The 18,405-nt window shown below is 33.7% G+C and overlaps 7 protein-coding genes across 7 annotated transcripts; 4 read left to right on the forward strand and 3 right to left on the reverse strand. All coding sequences in view use genetic code 12, as the record gives it.

Moving 5' to 3' along the window:
• Positions 1-61: 61 nt before the first annotated feature.
• Positions 62-1,468, reverse strand: WSC2 (Wsc2p; the record flags this gene model as incomplete). Its single annotated transcript, XM_002548443.1, has 1 exon — positions 62-1,468. The coding sequence occupies one exon, from the start codon at positions 1,466-1,468 to the stop codon at positions 62-64; it is 1,407 nt and encodes a 468-aa protein (XP_002548489.1).
• A 3,380-nt stretch (positions 1,469-4,848) lies between these two features.
• CTRG_02787 (SNAP receptor) lies at positions 4,849-5,748 on the forward strand (the record flags this gene model as incomplete). The annotated part of the gene is made up of 1 exon (XM_002548444.1): positions 4,849-5,748. One exon carries the CDS (start codon positions 4,849-4,851, stop codon positions 5,746-5,748), a length of 900 nt encoding a protein of 299 aa, XP_002548490.1.
• A 359-nt stretch (positions 5,749-6,107) lies between these two features.
• On the reverse strand, positions 6,108-7,844 carry CTRG_02788 (uncharacterized protein; the record flags this gene model as incomplete). The annotated part of the gene is made up of 1 exon (XM_002548445.1): positions 6,108-7,844. The coding sequence occupies one exon, from the start codon at positions 7,842-7,844 to the stop codon at positions 6,108-6,110; it is 1,737 nt and encodes a 578-aa protein (XP_002548491.1).
• Positions 7,845-8,822: 978 nt separating this feature from the next.
• CTRG_02789 (uncharacterized protein) lies at positions 8,823-10,490 on the reverse strand (the record flags this gene model as incomplete). The annotated part of the gene is made up of 1 exon (XM_002548446.1): positions 8,823-10,490. The coding sequence occupies one exon, from the start codon at positions 10,488-10,490 to the stop codon at positions 8,823-8,825; it is 1,668 nt and encodes a 555-aa protein (XP_002548492.1).
• Positions 10,491-10,698: 208 nt separating this feature from the next.
• Positions 10,699-11,502, forward strand: CTRG_02790 (uncharacterized protein; the record flags this gene model as incomplete). The annotated part of the gene is made up of 1 exon (XM_002548447.1): positions 10,699-11,502. One exon carries the CDS (start codon positions 10,699-10,701, stop codon positions 11,500-11,502), a length of 804 nt encoding a protein of 267 aa, XP_002548493.1.
• A 69-nt stretch (positions 11,503-11,571) lies between these two features.
• CTRG_02791 (uncharacterized protein) lies at positions 11,572-12,465 on the forward strand (the record flags this gene model as incomplete). The annotated part of the gene is made up of 1 exon (XM_002548448.1): positions 11,572-12,465. The coding sequence occupies one exon, from the start codon at positions 11,572-11,574 to the stop codon at positions 12,463-12,465; it is 894 nt and encodes a 297-aa protein (XP_002548494.1).
• Positions 12,466-12,616: 151 nt separating this feature from the next.
• Positions 12,617-18,403, forward strand: TEL1 (DNA-binding protein kinase; the record flags this gene model as incomplete). The annotated part of the gene is made up of 1 exon (XM_002548449.1): positions 12,617-18,403. One exon carries the CDS (start codon positions 12,617-12,619, stop codon positions 18,401-18,403), a length of 5,787 nt encoding a protein of 1,928 aa, XP_002548495.1.
• Between the last annotated feature and the right edge of the window lie 2 nt (positions 18,404-18,405).

The following is an 18,405-nucleotide window of genomic DNA, read 5'->3' on the forward strand; positions in this document are numbered from 1 at the left end:
TAAAAAACGTTAAAATAATATTAATAATAATAATAATAATCTATCTATCTATAAGGGGTTATCAATTATTAACCACTTTCAAGGAACCTGGATTTCTTGCAATCATATCAGGTAAGGAGCCATTACTTAATTTTCTTCTACCATATTCAGGATTAGGAGAGTCAACATTTAAATAATTTGGACTCATTGGATCATTACCATTAGTATTGGCATCATAAAAGGCAAATTCATCTTGATTGTTATGTAGTTGTGACCCAAATGAGTGATTACCGTCACCACTGGTTCCACTAGAACTATTATATTTATGATACCCTGATAGACTTCCTGCTCCTGCTCCAACTGCAAGAGCGTCACTGCCTCTACCTGATGGTTGTCTTGGAGTTTGTTGTTGTGAAGTATCAAAATTGTTATAACCACCTGCAAGTAAGAATGGGTTTGAATCAAGAATAGGAATACCTCCTCCACCTGTAGTTTGAGTCATATCTGCTTTTGGACCAGATAAAGTAAATTGATCATCAAAATCATCTTGATCTTGTTTACGTCTTCTATACCAACAAAACAAAAATATCAATCCGGCAATTGCGGCAACACCACATACGGAACCAACAACAGCACCAGCAATTGTGCCTCCAGAAACGGAACTTTTATGTTGTGGTTCGGCGGTTGCTGAAGCGGAAGCTGACAGAGTCGCATCAGCATTAGAAATTGATGATGTACTTGAAGTCGATGATGCCAGTGAAGTTGTTGATGGTGTTGCAATGACAGTCTTATAAATTACACTTGGTGTACCTGAAATAACTGTTGATGATATTATGGTTGTTGTCGATGGAGGTGCTTTAGATACAGATGTTGTGGATGAAGAAGATGAAGATGAAGATGAACTTGTTGACGAAGATGTAGTTTCAGATGTTGCTTCCTCCATTGTTGTTGTTTCTTTTATAGTTGTGGTTTCCGGTTCATCAGTGGTTTCAGGACTATCATCCTCTGTTGATGTTGGTGAATCAGTCGACGATGATGATGATGTTGTTGTTGTTGACGACGAGGATGAACTGGACGATGAACTGGACGATGAACTGGATTTAGAAGTGGAACTGGAACTACTAGATGATGATGATGAACTGGATGAACTTGAATCTTCTTTTGAATCAACATCTGCATTAACATAAACGGTGTATGAATTATCCCCACCACACATTTCTAGTGGATACCCATCACATTTTGAATTACAACTACTAGATTTTGACGTAGGGTCAACGTCACCACAGTAACAGTCACTACCTCCTTTTAATGCAGCAATTCTATAGCCTTTACATTGAGTCTGGCAATAACCACTACTTTGATAGGTATAAGATCCTTTTGATTCAGCAACATTAATTGATGAATAACAACCAAGACTTGACCATGTGTCTGCTGATACCAACGGCATTAACAAGACACTTAGTAGTAGAAAAAGAAACGACTTGGACATTTCGCTTGTTGCAATATGATGAAAAAGAAAAGGCTAGGTATTAAAGGGACCAAAAGGAAAAGCAAATGATAGATAATTAATTATTATGAAGGAAATATTATATGTGTAAATGGTTGATACGATGGTGGAAATTTTTTTATTTTGTAAGGTAAATTGGAAACACTATAGGTAGTGAGTTATTTCTTGTCGACGACAATGATTATGTTGACTTTTTACTTCTTCCTCTAATCTTCTTGAAGGAGGAGACGGATGAAGAGGGTTGAAGAAAAAGAAAATGGGAATCAATTGTTGATAAACAAACAAAGGAAGAACAAATTAACAAAAAAACAAAATTATTTAGGAAGAGAAATTAAAATTTTCTATTCAACTTGTATTTTGGTTTTGGTTTAAAAAAAAAAATTGTTGTTACTTGAAATTGCAATTAAATTACACAAAGTTGGAAACAAGGAACAAAAATAAAATATGGAAGAAGAGAAAGAAAAAAAAAGAAATTACATGTTCGAATTGATTGATGCACGACAATAATCACAATCATACCACAGAATACAGAATACAGAACACAGAAAAACTCAGGTGAAACTTCCTTTAGTACAAGCAGACACGCTGACACAATTGTTGGTGTCATTCATTGAGAATGAATCACGAGTCAGATCAGTATTAACCACCAAACTATGGCCACTGTTTAAGTTATAATATCTTAAATAAACTAACAATAGGTAACTTTCAGGTTATCTTTACAGAAGAACAAGTAGTGGACATTAAAAAAAATTATAAACAAGCGTTGCTATTTTTAGTATTTTTTATTCTTCTCCAACCCCAATCGAAAAGAAAGAAAAAAATAAATTATTAATTATAAAAGGCAAGCAATGGAAGATTATCAGGAAAGAAGAATGAAAAATAAAAAATTATTTACTGAATAGTTACCGCCTTGTAATACAAGAATCATTCGCAACCGGGGGGTCCCTCTAATGAAAATAATAATTTGTATGTATTCGTTCACCTCATGTTCTATTTAGCCAATAAGACATGACAGACACAATTAACCATTCCTTATTCAAACAATACTACTCATAGTCCCATACACACGAAAGCATTCGTCTGGAAGTAAAGTTACCTCATCATCATCTTGAATATTAGTCTTTAACCTGTTTACAAAATTAAAAAGACAATCCAACAAGCGTTGTATAATGGGTTTAAAACTGGAATTTGCATATTCAGGTTATTCTCTTTTTAAAGTATGACACTTCATTGACAAAGTTAAACAAAAGCCTGTTTTGATCTGATTTTCATTGGATCAACACTTATCCAAATGAAATTTTACTGGAGTATGGTCTAGAAGAGATCTAGACCAGTTGGTTCTACTGTAAGCTGTTCATCTCTCCTCTCCTGTCCTCTCCACCCCCTGTATAAGTTTTTACGGATTTTGTGGATCACGATGAAACTTTTTTTTTACACAAATCCCAAAAAGAGTTTTTTTCCATCCGCTTTTGTGAATTTCAAATCTTTTGATGACTCGGTTTTGTGTTATTATCTGTACCTAGGACAGGACACGCCCTCGTGTACACACACACACCCATAGAGTTTCAATTATTATTTTTTTTTAGCGTGCCTTTTTTTTAAGTATTGCGTTTCCGTCGACCGGACGTACTAATCGGTTTTTCCGGTACCAAAATCGCGTTACAGTACTACCATGTAAAACAAATACTTGTCCAATACATACCATTTACAATTGAATATCTCACAAGAGTTTTAAGACGTTCTTCTGACATATTGGTAACATAGTCTTCATAATTACAATTACATGGAACAGATTTAAGCTTTTAGTCACAACTTGATTTTCAATAAGAAAAAAAACGGTCTTTACGAATTAAAGGAAGAAAATTATACTGATTAATTCTTTTTTTTTTCGTACATTTTCTTGAATAAAAAATTAGGAACTTACAATGAACTACATCAGAATTATGAACTCAGTTATTTCTTCAAACGATTGACCCCATAGTCCAATTAAGGTAATTAATAAATATTCGAGTAGCTAACCCTGATTGTCCACAAGGCTTGTATCAGATAGTCACAAAGTACTAATGAAAGAAAATTGAATATATTTAGTCTATGTCAGTCCAGCCTACACCCTCCCCCCTTTTGATATTGAAAGGGGTGAGAAGTAAGTTTATACTACATCTCATCGATCAATGCAATGCAACCAACTTAAAACTATTCAAGGTTTATTAATTAAGGTTGTTAAAGCATACTGAAGGTTACAACGGAAAGTATATTCTGACATTTATCACGTGAGAAAAAAAAAGCACTCGAAATGGAGTTAGCCGCTAAAAATATTTTCAGCCTCTATCATAAAGCTTTCAAAACCATGAATCTAGACCTTCTTAGTGATTCTGTTTGTCACTCAACCAAGGCTTTAGTGTTGAATGTAGAGGAGCTACAGGTGGTTTCAGAATCTATGATTTCATCATCTCTTAAAAAGAAAAAAATGAATACAACCATGCAAGTCGTGCAAATTTGTTTATTATTCAGAATGAGATCTAACGTCATAGGGCTCGAAAGCGCACTAAATAATAATTTTTGCAACAAGAATCTGTGATGAAATAGGAAACTCCTACAAGGAGACGTATTTTATATTGATGGTGGCGATACTAGACGTTCTTGTAGTTTATTGAAAAACCAACCAACGGGCAAGATCCACAATATAGCAGCCACAAATGAACCTCAACATGGCTTTGGTTTGTTACGAACTATAACGGTTAGTTGCTAACTACTTTCTTTGACTCCGGTATCTACTATTGTTCTACACCAGGGCGTTGAATTTAAAATCTCCTTTTAGAACCACACGGGACTCAATTATTACTTAATCTTTGTTGTTATTGCCTCCTAAACGACAAAGACACACAAACCTGCATATAGAGTAACATCTTCTTGAGTGCGTGTATGTTACAAATTTTGCACAGGGTACACACACACACACTCACCAAGTCAATGGGCAAGGAAAAACAAAAAGTTGAAAATAGAAAAATTTTTCTAAATGTTTTCATTTCTTCTTTTTCTTTTCTTTGTCAATTATAGAATGTAAAAGATGTATATAACCTTATTGGAGGTACTCTTTTTTTATAGAGTATCAATGATGAAGGAGATCTTTTCATCTTTAGGATTCTTAAAACAATCAGAATAGCCTTTTTCGCTAACCACGATCATTTTTTTAATTATATTTCCGTAGATCGTTGTTTGATAGTAGTTGGGCTTACATTTAATATTAGTATTGTAAAAAAAAAATGAAGTTAATGTAGAATATCACTAATCATGTAGATCCAAACCATGGATCTTTGCATGTCTCTTATAATCGATAATCTGATATTTTGCTTCGTTTCTCTATGGTTCTCAGAAACGCCAAAACGAACAGAGAGAGAGAGAGAGGGAAAGTAGACAAAAAAACAGGCAGCCAAAAAGCCCTGATTTCTTTACAACACATCAATTTTGCTTGCCACCTGTTAACACATACCAAACCAATGACATCCATTTCCACGATACAAACAGTACTTAATCAAGCAAGCAGTGACTTACATTCATTAGATATTCCAACATTAATTGATCTACCTACTTATATACCCAAATCATCTCCTTATATCACCCATTTAAAACTTGTTCAAATTCAAAATGCATTAAGTCGATTGGATCAAGATTTGAATAAATTCCAAAGGAATAAACTATATAATAATTTACGTACTCAATTGAACAATGTTTATATTTCTGAATTAGATGAAAAATTATATATTGTTTCAAAATTAATTGAGAAATATGATAAAGCAAATTCACCAGAATCTGAATCAAATGAAATCAATGAAAAAGAAGTTGAAGATGAAGTCGTTGTTGTTAAAGAAGAAGATTTATCATCATTAAGAAGAAGATTATTATCATCAAGTAGTTCTAAATTAGATGAAAAAGATACTACCAAACTTAATGAATATCACGAATCACTTCAAGATGATATTTTAAATGAATTGAATGAATTAACAGCAAACTTAAAATCAAGTGCAATTACATTAAGCTCAAAAATATTAGGTGAAGATTTAAATATATTAAATGAAACTAATGAAAATATTATTAAAAATTCACAATTGTTTAAAGTGATTGATGAAAATTTAAATCATTATTTATTGAATAAAACTGGTGGGAAAATATCTATTTGGTTCTTGTTGAAATGTGCCGTGGGTTTATTGATTGGATTTATTATCATGTTGATCTTTATAACCATAGTTCCAAGGATAAGATAATATAAAACTACAGACATTATGGATTCTCTTTTTTTATACATTTTTTTAAGAAAACGATAAGAAAATAATAATAATAATAATATATATATACAAAAAAATGAAGTATAAGATTATGCTGAAAAAATTCTTTTAATAAAAACAAAGGATAAAAGAAAGGAAAATAAAGAAAAAGGAAATAATTAATTATGAATATGAAGTAATTGTGGAAAATAAAAGATTTTTTTTTATGCTTTTTAATTAGGATGATAGTATTTTTTTTTATTTTTTGAAGTTTTATAATTTATAATTTTTTTTTTTGTATTTTGAACTTTTCTTTTCTTTATTGGAATCAGGATCAAATATGGGAATGGTTAATTGATCTATTCAAATGGGGAGCTTTCTCTGAATTCAGATCCATCTTCAATGATACCCAATGCACCACCACCTAAAGGTAAACCTTGGTTTTGGAATTGTCGTGGTAAATTACCACATCTATCTTTACCGAAATTAATTTTTAAACTCTTGTAATCTTCAAATGATTTAATACCATCAATTGCTTTGATAGCATTAGCAATATTGACAAAATTAATAAATGCACAATTCTTTTCTTCCAAATAATTAATTTGTTCAATATCACCAAATTTGGAGAAATCTTCCCTTAATTTCATTGGGTTGTAGTATTCAAAGTCAGTAATGTTACCAATGTAAATGTTTCTTGAAGCACCATTAGAAACAGCCAAAGATAATGCATTTGATAAAGGACCAGAATGTTTACCCCAACCAACCTTGATTCTTCTATTATGAATGGTTAAACCATGTAATTGACACATGGCGAAAAATTGTGCAGCAGCAATCGGATCAATAAAAGTAATGAAACAAACGTGTCTTTCTTTCAAGAATCTGATACTTTGTAATAAACCACCTCTAACAACATTACAGATTTCTTCAACAGATGAATCTTGATGCAAATTACCCAAATAAACGGTTCTATTACCCAAATTATTGGCACCTCCAGCTTGAGTAGCAATTTGTGCAGCAGCAGCAGATTGTTGAACCAAAGCACTAGAAATAAACTCTCTATCAGCAGCAGTGACAATATGTTCCATACCTGGAGCTAAACCTAAATATTGGGCAGCATTATGTTGTTGAGTCTTGGTGATAAAAGCACATCTATCCTTACCGTAGAAAACTTTTTTGTTGTCGTATTTTTCAAATTTACTAGACAAGTTGTTAACACAATTAACAGCACTAGCAATACTCAAGAAATGAACAAATGCAATGGACTTATCAGGTATTATCTTGATGGAATCAATTAAACCGAAATTAGATAAATCTTCTCTTAATTCTTCTTCGTTGATATTAGCACCCAAGTTACCCAAATAAACGTTTCTGGTGGCCCCATCACGTTGAATGGCTTCTAAAACTGATGGTAAGATTGGATTATCTTTACCCCATCCAACTCTAATGTTATGGCCTCTAATACATAATTTTTTTAAAACACAATCAGAATGGAATAATAATGCAGAATTGGTATCAATAAAAGAAATGAATGCACAGTTTTTATTAGGAATGATTTTAACATCTTCTAAAATCCCCAGTCTAACATAATCTAATAATTCATTAGGTAAAATATCACCAGGTAAGTTCCCAAGATATACTGTTCTAGAATTACCTCCAGCTCCATTAGTACCGTTAACATTGGCCATGGTCATTCCACCATTATCTTGCAGAAAATCAACTAATTGTTGTTGTGGTGGAATCACTTGTTGCATTTGTTGAGGTGGTGGTGGTGGCATTTGTTGAATACCCATACCTAATTGATCTGGGTGTGGTTGTTGATGAACATGAGGTGGAAGGAATTCATCAGTTGATGGATGATAAAATTGACCAGTTCCAATACTTGGAGCATCAATTATACCATTTCCCATTGGACCTGGACCTGGGGTTGGACCACCATCACTACCATTACTATTACTTCCCCCTATTATGGTTGGTGTTGAACCACCAGCTCCATTGAATTGGGTGTAATCCATAGCCGATGATGAGGGTGGCTGTTGATGGTGAATCATAGGTGGTTCTTGTTGGTATGGCTGTTGTTGATAAGGATAAAATGACATGATCAAAATATTAGATATCAAATTAAGAACAAAATATTAAAAAAAACGCCTGAAATGATAATTAAACAAGAAAAGAATATAAAAATGAATATGGAAAAAAAAAATAACAATGAAAAAGGGGGGATTAAATTATCGAATCAAATAAAATGGGAAAAAAATGAAAGAAATAAAACTTGCAAAAACACCTTATTGAAAAGAAGAAATGTAAAGTACTAATAAAAAAAAAAGAACTAGAAGAATTCGTGATATTAACTAAGAAGAGGAAGAAGGAGAAGAGTTTCTCTTCATTTTTTTTTTTTGATCTCTTTGAAAAATTTTTGGAATTCTTTTGTGCGAAGATTTTAACTAAGAAGAAGAGAACAGAGAGAGAGAGAGGGAAAAAAGAAAAATTTTCTCTACGTAAAAATTTAAAAAAAACGAGCCTGATGTGGTCACGTGAGAGATGGGCAAAATCTGTGGTTTGTTAGCTTTGACTTCCGAGACAGAGTAACCGGCAAGAAATGAGGGAGAAAGAATGAAAAAAAAAAAACGGATAAAAATCATGGGCCGAAAGTATAGGTCGGATGTACTTTGTTCACCTCGATCTTGGAACAGAATAAAAGGGGTGGGGCCCTGGCCCTGGCCCTGGCCCGGAAATTAAAGTTCTTGATTTGGGTTTGGAGCCTACTTCCCTCAAATAAGTTACACCTAATTTATTTAGAGTTTACTATTTTCATTTCTTTTTCTTTTTTTAAAAAAAACAACGTTTGAATGGGAGGGATTAGTAAATAAGGTTTAGATAGAAGGCGAAGAAATTTTTATTGGTCACATGATCAATGATTCTTGTGACGAAGTCTACAGGCTGTTAATAAAGATGGAGGCGGAAAAATGTGTATTCAAGCCAAGTATGCATTTTACATGAAAGACCACATGTACAAAGTGGTGAATCAAAGCACACAATTGCACAAACTCAATTGACAGTTCCACCGTGTCAATTACTCACTCAGAGTCATCACTATAATCAGTTTCTAAACCTTTATCCACTTGGTCTTCTTTGATTGGTTCAACTTTGTTACCAGACTCATCTTCACTATCACTATAATCCGTTTCATCGGCATCATTCTTCAGCGCACCAGCTGGGACAACAGAATCTATCTGGAAGGTATCAGCGAGACTATCTTTTATTTCATTAGATTCTTCAGAACTATCTTTGAGTTCAACTGATCTAGTAGGCTCCGGTTTGTCATAATTTCCAGGTGAGTCTACCTTTGGCTCTTCTTCATCTGCATCAGTGTCATCACTGTAGTCTGTCTCTTCCTCTCGCGTACCTTCTCCCGCTTCAACACCCTCAAGGTCGCTGCCACTATATTCGGTATCCTCTTTGGCACTATCTTCTGGGGAGACCAATTTTTGGGATTTGTTCGATTTCGCTAACGAATCTTCAATAAACGAGCCCAGACTAGATATCGAGAGCCCGCTCTCTTTATCATTATACAAATCACTTTTCAATACAGGAGATTCCGCAACGCCTGGCTCCTGCTTTAAATGAACACGATTTTGGTCATCACTCTTTTCATTGTCGTAATAAGATTTCCCGTTAGAAGGCGACCCTTCTGTCGTTCCAGCTTCAACTTTTAACTTCAAGTCATCTTCACTTGTACTTTCTTCCACCACAACATTCTTTGTTTTCTTTTTCTTTCTAGAAAGTAGACTTCCTTTAGATCTCTTTCTTTTATTACCACTGAGAAATGATGAGCCACTGATATCATCAGATATAGCATCTTTGTCAATTTCATTAAATTTCCCTTCTCGCTCTAAAAATGTGGCATTCAACCCCACAAGTTTTTTATCTTTTGATTGATCATCCCCATAAAGTAATTCATAAATTTTGTCCTTTTTGGTGTTCAAAGCTTGATAGAATTTTTCTTCTAAATCTTTAATTATCTTTTGATAATCTAATTTAATCGACTTATTGGACAACACCAACAGATCAGTCTCTAACTTTAACGCGTCAAGATCACGCGTTTGACTAGTCAATTGGTGCACTAGTTGCTCATTCTGCAGATGATATAAATCTATCCAATTAAACAAATCTCCTTCTTCAGCTAAATGTGGATGATCCTCAAACTCAATCAGTGGTAACTGAAATGTGCCCACAGTTATGGCCAATTTTGCATCTGTTTTGATCGATATGGTAATCGGGTTGGTGTTTGGATCAGAATCTTCCAATAATTCATTCTTATCATCATAATCAGATTTATGTGCAACTAGCTTTGCTGTTATCTTTAGTTTCTTATGGTATCCTTCTGCCTCTTTACTTTCGATTAAACTTTCTAAATCCAATGGAAACAAATTCCCAAGTAACTTGAATAAATTGACATCACTTTCAACATTTAAATTGGGAACATTCTTTCTGAACAATCGTCGTGTATTATCTGACGTCAATGTTTTATGAAAGTATCCATCTGAGTAAATAGCAGTCAAAGAGATATTTATAAAATTTGGATTGTTGCTTGGTTCGTGATCTGCTCGCGATATATGGATCCAAAGATTGGTGGCTTTTATTGTTTGTGATGTATCCTCATCCTCTATTATTAATGGCACTTTGAGAATTGTACCCAGAAGTACAGTATCTTCTGTCTCATCATCTAAACTGTTGCTATTCATTATGCCACAATTGTGCTTGCTTTGGTGCTATGATAGTTGGGAAATATGTGGAATGAAATATTATTTCCCACAACAGAAAAATTATGAAAATTCAGCCCTGAAAAGTTATAGTGGAAAAAAAAAAAAAAATAAAAAAACGAATAAATAAAAGGGCTGCATACATAGTGAATATCCTATTTTATCTTTCTTAGATATTATACTACTAACAATGTCATCATTTGATATTGGTAAGATTGTTTCGTCATTACTGTCGACAAAAATTAAAGAGAGAAATGATGCGTTAAACTCATTAGAAACCGTTACCCTATCCAAGTTTAGATTAAATCTGAAACAATTTCGGCTACTATCCCTGGCAGTATTGAAATTGATAGAGCACGAATCTCGAATTTATATGAACAACAAATCAACTACAGTCGATTCAAGATTAAGTCAAGCCTCATACTATTTACGATTACTTACAGAAAAATCAATTGAAGATACAAGGGTCAACCTTAAACATAAAACCTATCTTGATTTGGTGCTAGGTATAAAAGATCAATACTATATTGGAGATGACGAGATTCTACCGCCATGTTCTATAGATTTTATTAAAACTATATCATCTATACTAAATTTGGAGTATGTCAAGGAACATTTAAATACGAAAGATTGGTGTCTAATTTTCAATTTTTTGGTAAAACTAATAAATACGATATTGGATAACTCAGACGCGTCAATTACCATTAGTGGGTCAAATGAAAAGTTATTAACTGATCTGTACACTGCATTACAGAATTTATTACAATGTGAGAATAATATGTCAGTGAATTACTTGCATATGTATGACAATGATAATTATTTTAAGTTGTTGAGAATTATTGACAGAACATCTGAATTGATTAAAAAGGAAAGCGTCATAGTTATTATTGTCTTTAGAATAATCAACAAGATGATTATCACTACATGTACGGAGAACTTTAAATTTGTGAATAAGTTGATCAAGATTGGAATTAGATTGATGGTGTTGTTCTAATATACCCATTTAGACAAATTACAAGACCAGTTTCTTGTATTTATTAATCTTCAGGGGACTCATGATTTTATGAACTTGCACTTATTACCCAAATTAATCGGTGATCAAGATATTCTAGGCGATAATGACGTGATAGATGAAGACGAATCCATTAAATCACAACTCGACGAAGATCAAGACGAAGTGTTCTTATACAATATTGGGGTGCTCATTCAACACATGTTTGGTAAAGTAATGACAGGAGCATTTGAATTAAAACCAGAAGATATTGGTATTACAGCAATTGATGTCTCAGAACAACACTGGTTTAAACTAAGATCCATGTATTTGTCCACACAAAACTACAAGTCATGGCTATTAATTCTTGGAACTGTTCGTTTAATGAAATCTTATTACGATTTGAAGCAAATCACTCAGAAACAATCAAATGATCCCCAGGCAAGCTTCTTGTTATTTTCAACTGGATCATCAGGAAAGAATAAAAGACAAAAATTGGGCACTATAGCTGATTCAATAAGTAATTCCAATAGTGCCCTTGAATTTTGTAATAAATTGATACATGCAAAAGACTCCCCTGATACCCAATTACTAGGATTAAAATTGTTGATATTCTACCTCGAATTATTCTCTTCTGTGGCACCAAACAAAGAACATAAAGAGCAACCAGAGGAAGTAATAGAAGATAGTGTTGACACCACAATGGGAGATAATACCACTTTTGATTTTATGGTTGCGAGTCTGGATGATATATCATTTGATAAGAATGTTGTTCTTAAGAATATATTAGCAACGTTTGATGATAATTCAATGAACTTCTGGAGTCTTCTATCTGCAAGATCCATAATCACTGATTCCATTTCCCAGATTGGCTCATCGAGAATAAAATCCTCTCATGCTAGTCAGTTATTGAAATTGTCATTACTCCTTCTCAAAGAAAACGAAAGTTTCATCAATTGCTTGTAATGTCATCTACAAATTGGTATTTGAACGAGACGAACAACTAAGCAAATTGATTGATGATTCTGTATTAATCCAGTTGGAAACTTTAATTGATTTGTCAGAGATAAACGGTCCTTCTAAAATAGCAGAAGAAAGTTTCCAGTTTTGGTTTGCCATGCACAAATTGGCAGTAGAAGTCAATTTGTCTAAAAAAAGTTTGCTAGCAAGAAGAATTCAGGATTGGATAATGGCAAAATGGGATTCCACTTTCAGACCAGATGTTGAATTTGTACATCTTGGTTCATCTTTTGCTGAATTCATTCATTGGATTTCTGGTAATTCCATAGGTTATACTCCCTCGAGAATAGGTGACTTTCAGTGTGATACCGATCTTATTGAGCCATATTATTTTTCTAAAAATTACCAATATTTAGAATCATTTTTATGTTTGAAGGACAACCAAGAAATTCGTACAGAAGCACCTATTGAAGTCAACAGTATCATTGCTAATGAAAAGATGGACTTGATTATCAGAAAAATAAATGCAACATTTAAAGTCTTTGATAATAACCAAGTCAGCAGTGCAAGTTTACTCAAATGGGTCGTGTTATTGCTGCATTTAGTGGTACAAGTAAAACCGTTAATGTACTTTGCCCATGAAGTAAATGCATTGGAGTATCAAATTTCTGCGGGTTTGGATTCATTCAATGATTCAACTTTGGATTATGATGAAATTATTACCACTATGCAAATATGCAATCAGTTTTTACCAAACGATAAGGAGATAAGGCGTCTATTTATACGCAGATTCTCACTGGATAAGCTTATTAATACTTTGAAATTTGATTACCTGGAGACTACTACACGAAACATCGCCAAGAGACCATATGCTGAGGATGGGTTTGGAAGAGAGTTTGCTGACGTGAGAGAAAGTTCTACTCCACCAAGTGGATCCACAACTGTGGGTGTTACATACACAAAGATTCAGTACAAGCTGGCTCCTTCCGTTGATGCATTAAAATTCATCCAATTAAACAGTGAGATCCAAGGCAAAAATGCGTCAGATATGTTGACCTCTATGGTCAGTTATGTTGAACTGTTGACCCCAGAGAAATTTCTACCAGCAGTTTTATTTATCATTGAAGAAGTTCTTGTGAATCATGAGAGTATTGGGTTTGAAGATATACCACTTCTCAAGTTGTTAAGGATAATCAATGACAAGTTGTTAACTACTCAAATTTATGATAGAAATGAAATCACGTTGATTGTTGTGGCAAAATTTTTATCGGTATTAGCTCCTGTTTGGATGTATTCTTCTGATTCTTCTATGTCAACTGACTTTTATGACTTGGCAACTTGGTTGTACGAATCGGGAATTAAGGACTATATTACTAGAGAAATTCCAATTGTGGAATTTTGCAAATTTTTGATGCAATTGTTGATTCATAGAGAAGAAAGGACCTTTTCAGCAAGTGATGTTCGTGCTGAATTGTTTCGTAAATTTTCGAGATCTACAAATAGTATGAAGAATAATTTATCATCCATGTTTGTTCAACTTGCTCATTCTATGTCCACAGCAGATCAGGGACATTTATACAAGAATATTTTTGAAGGTTTTACTAGCCCAAGTCAATCTGTTGAAAAAGGTGGTACATTTGCCAAATTTTTGACAACTTTATCCGAAGGATCATCCCATATTTTAAGGTTGGCATTGTTTAACTTACTTGAATGCTCAAAGTTCCCATTTTTTATTTCCTATTTGGAAAAATGTTTGAAAGATCTTTGCAAAATTATGAATCTCCCATCTTCAAGAAATCTTTTCAAGGCATTCCAATATGAAATTATTCGTACATGGAAGAAATTTGGATCAATTGAATCGTTCCCGTATATGTTATTTTTGTACAGTGACTTGAATTCGTTCTATCGTGACAATTATCGTGCTTTGGTTGCCATTACTTTATCCACAAAGACGGATGATATCGAATCCAATCATAACTTCATAAATCAGTTAGCTGTTTTACGACGTAGTGATGTTTCAACGTTGGTTTCCGAAAGTATATCATTAATAATCCCGTTGTCTTTCACCGCAGATGGGGTGAGGAATTCCATTTTTGAGGTCCTTGGAACCTACTTAGAGGATTCAATGAAGTCAGAGATGACTGATAAATTATCTTTGATTATCCTAGAGCTTATAAAGTTTATTGATATGTCCAATGAATCCACATTGCTTGGTAATTTCAAGGACAATGAGGTAGCCATGGCTTTGATAGACACAGCTAACACAAAGAATGTGGCCCATTTCGGAAATATAGTGATATCCTTTGATTCAGCTTCACAGTTGTTAAATAGATTGGTCCAAAAATTTGCTCGAGAGAATGATTATTGGTCACCAAAGCAGATATATTTTTTGATTAGAAGAATATCTATTTCTTTGAAATCAGTAACCACGTTGGATCAAAAATTGCTTCACTTAAGAAGACTTAAGTTGGTGCTCGTTTTAGGAGGCACTAAATCAATTGATATTGAAGTAACCCAATTACTAGTCACATTGTTGTGTCCTTTAATGATGGAGGTGGAATTAGTTCCAGATATAATGTTAATTCTACTGTTGTTCAAGGATCTATATCATCATGTCTACCCTCATGAAAGATCATTGTTGTTAATTATTCATATTATTAATTCCTTACTTTCAAGTAAGCTTAGGAATAGAAATGATTGGCTACTTGATTGTCTTGATGAATTCATTAACATGTGTAATAGAGATAGAGCCATTACACAGATAGTTCAATCTGGTATTGATATACTAAAGGGGAAAAGAGTATCAATCAGTTCTTCAGTGGTTGAATTGTGCTTAGAGGATAACGTCAGTGATGATATCTTTCCAGTTTGTTTAATTTCACAGATTTTTGAACATGTTGAAACAATGGATCATTTAGGAGGTAAGTTACCGGTGATAGAGAGATTACTTTCACTCGATGAGGATCAATTGCACGAATTTTCTGAAAAATTCAAATTATGGATTGCTAACTATTTGTCTGATTTTTATGTCAAAGGTGGTACCAGAGAAGATATCAAAGCTCTTACTATAAAAGAATATAACGATATCCCGGTTGATGATTTTGAAGATGAAGTGAAGTACTTTGACTACACGCTTGGGAAAATTATCAGTTATATAAAAAGTGACAATTATGAAGCAGCAGCTTGTGCAGAGTCCATTCTTGGGGTTTTAATCAGAAAATATAATGAGAATCGTCGTGATGTTTCCAAAGTATTGAATTTTGAAACCACTTATGAATCATATTCTCATAATATTCTTCCAATAGATTTCCATGCATGTATTATTTTGAATGACAAAGCCGACATCAGTTTTCTTGGTGATCGTTTGAGTGTAATTATTGAGGATTTTGAAAACCTTTTAAGGGATGACACTGATTTGTGGTGTACCAAACTATACTTGTCCATTCTACAAGAATTAGCTACATATACCAATATAGCACCACTTTTGAGTATTTTTATAATCACTGTCCCAGAGTTTGCCAAGTTTTCATTACCAACAATGGTTTGCAATTACTTGGTGATGAAAGGTAAAACTGCAGAGAACATGATAATTACGTTGTTGGATGAGTATTTAACAATTCCCAAGAAAAGTGAATCCTCAGTCAAGATATTTTTGCAAATTGTGATCCTAATCAGAGTGGGTGCTAAATACGCAAATAAGCAGGTTTTCACAAATGTCTTTGAAAACATCAATAAGTTAGAGTTTTATAGACTCGCGAGTGATCTGAAGCTATTTAAAACTGCTATTATGTTATTTGAAGATGCGGTGTCTGATGATCACTATGAGAAGGTCTTAGAGGATCATTATAGAACACTTCAAACAGCTTACCAATCCATTGATGACGATGACTTGATTTTTGGGTTACCAGAGAAGACAACTATGGATTATGCAATTTCTATGATTAATAGAGTGGGTAATCCGACCGAAAGATTGAGGTTTAGCAGTGCTAGGCTTGATACAAGTATGATGTTGAATCTGCAGCCCTCGTATGCCGGCGTTATTGGTTCTATGACTAATGCAGGATTACTTGGGGTGTCAAGAGCATTGAGCAAAAGTGCAAATATAGATGTCAATGAAGATGAGCAATACGAATGGAGTTGGAAATTGTCTAAATGGGATTTACCAGTTGCCAAGAATGCCCAAAAGGAAAATGAAGTCATTTATAAAACTTTGAAACAGCTTCATGATTATCCTTTGAATACAGATGAAATATGCAAGACTTCTTTGTTGAATATCATTGACCAAAAGAATTCCATCAACAATTCAAGTGTCAAAGAATTCAAGCTTGAAAGATTAAGTTGGTTGAAGACTATTTCTACGGTGGTTTCGATTTCGGAGATTGCGAAACTGACAAGTCAAGAATTCCCGATGATCATCAGTCAATTTTCCAAGGACACACAATGGTTTAAAGAAGTTGAGTTTGACATGTTTGAAAACCTATTGTTAGCAAGACAGGCAACATTCCAACTATTGAGTGAAAGCTCGAAACCTGGTTTGTCTCATGAAAGTATTTGGTTAGGTGCTTTGGGAGATTTGGTTCGTTATAACAATTTAGCACGAGTAAACAATGAAGAACAAAAAATGGTAACGTCGACAATGTTAATTGAAGAGATAGGTAAGAGATTTACAGAATCTCAAGCCGCATTAATCAAGAATATTTCCAACCTTTCTTGTTTTCAAACTGCTCAAACACTTTGGACGCAAGGAAATACAAGTGTTCCTGTGTTGTTATTGAAGGACTTGTATAAATTTGGAGGAGTTAGTATTCCGGCACAGAATTTGAATGTGGACAAGTGTTTGATTCGTGCAATGATGGTCAATTGGATGTCACAATCTCGTCAAGAAATTGCTTCTAGCATTATGGAGAAGTATGTCTTACCTACCGCCGAGTTATCTCTTGAACTGTCAGATCTTCAACAACAATCAGAGACATTTGAAATCCTTGCACGATTTTGTGAAGAACAATACAAATCCAAGCCAACAATAGAACAAATTAGCAAGTTGCAGAAACGTGTGTTCCTTAGTACTAATGAGATGAAGGAAATGCAAAGACAGTATAAGGATGGTATACCTGCAGAAGACAAACAACAGGTTCGTAAATATTTCCACAAATTGAAAGCTCAGAATATTTCTGAAACAAAGGATCTTGAGTCAATGAAAAGTTCACATGAATTAATGGCAGTTAAAGCAGTTGAATTTTATTTGAAAAGTATATCCATGGGTGATTTCCATGAAGAGAATTTGGATAAATTTTTTGCCTTGTGGTTAGAACAATCAGAGAACGAATCATTGCATAGGAGCTTACAGAAAGAATTGTTGGCGCTACCAAGCTATAAACTTATTTCCTGGTGTCCACAATTGGTATCTCGATTGACTACAGAAAAGACTGAATTCCAGAATACTTTGCGAAAATTAATTTTCAACTTGTGTATAGATCATCCTCATCATTCGTTGTATCTATTGATTGCTTTAAGGTTGCAGAACTCAAGTACCGTTGAACAGACCGAATTGATCAGGTCAAAATGTTTAGCTGCCGAAACATTATGGGAGACGTTGTTAATACAGGATAAAGAATATGTACACAGGACTTTAATCCCTATCAATGACTTTGTTTCTAAAAGTATTCAACTTGCAAGTACCAAAGCCAATAGAGCAAAAACAGTTGATTTATCTAGGTTTTCATGTGGTGACTATTGGTTGAATAATTTGCCTCATATACCACCGCCTACGAAAACTATTCAGGTGGATCCAACAAAAAGATATGATCGTGTGCCAGTGTTGTTACGTGCTGAGGGCAAAATTTCCATTGCTACTTCAGGTATAAGTATGCCAAAGATTGTTACATTTATGCTTTCTAATGGTTCTGAACATAAAATTCTATTCAAACTGGGATCTGATGATTAGAG

The sequence above is a fragment of the Candida tropicalis genome, assembly GCF_000006335.3.
Source record: "Candida tropicalis MYA-3404 genomic scaffold supercont3.3, whole genome shotgun sequence".
Lineage (NCBI taxonomy): Eukaryota > Fungi > Ascomycota > Pichiomycetes > Serinales > Debaryomycetaceae > Candida > Candida tropicalis.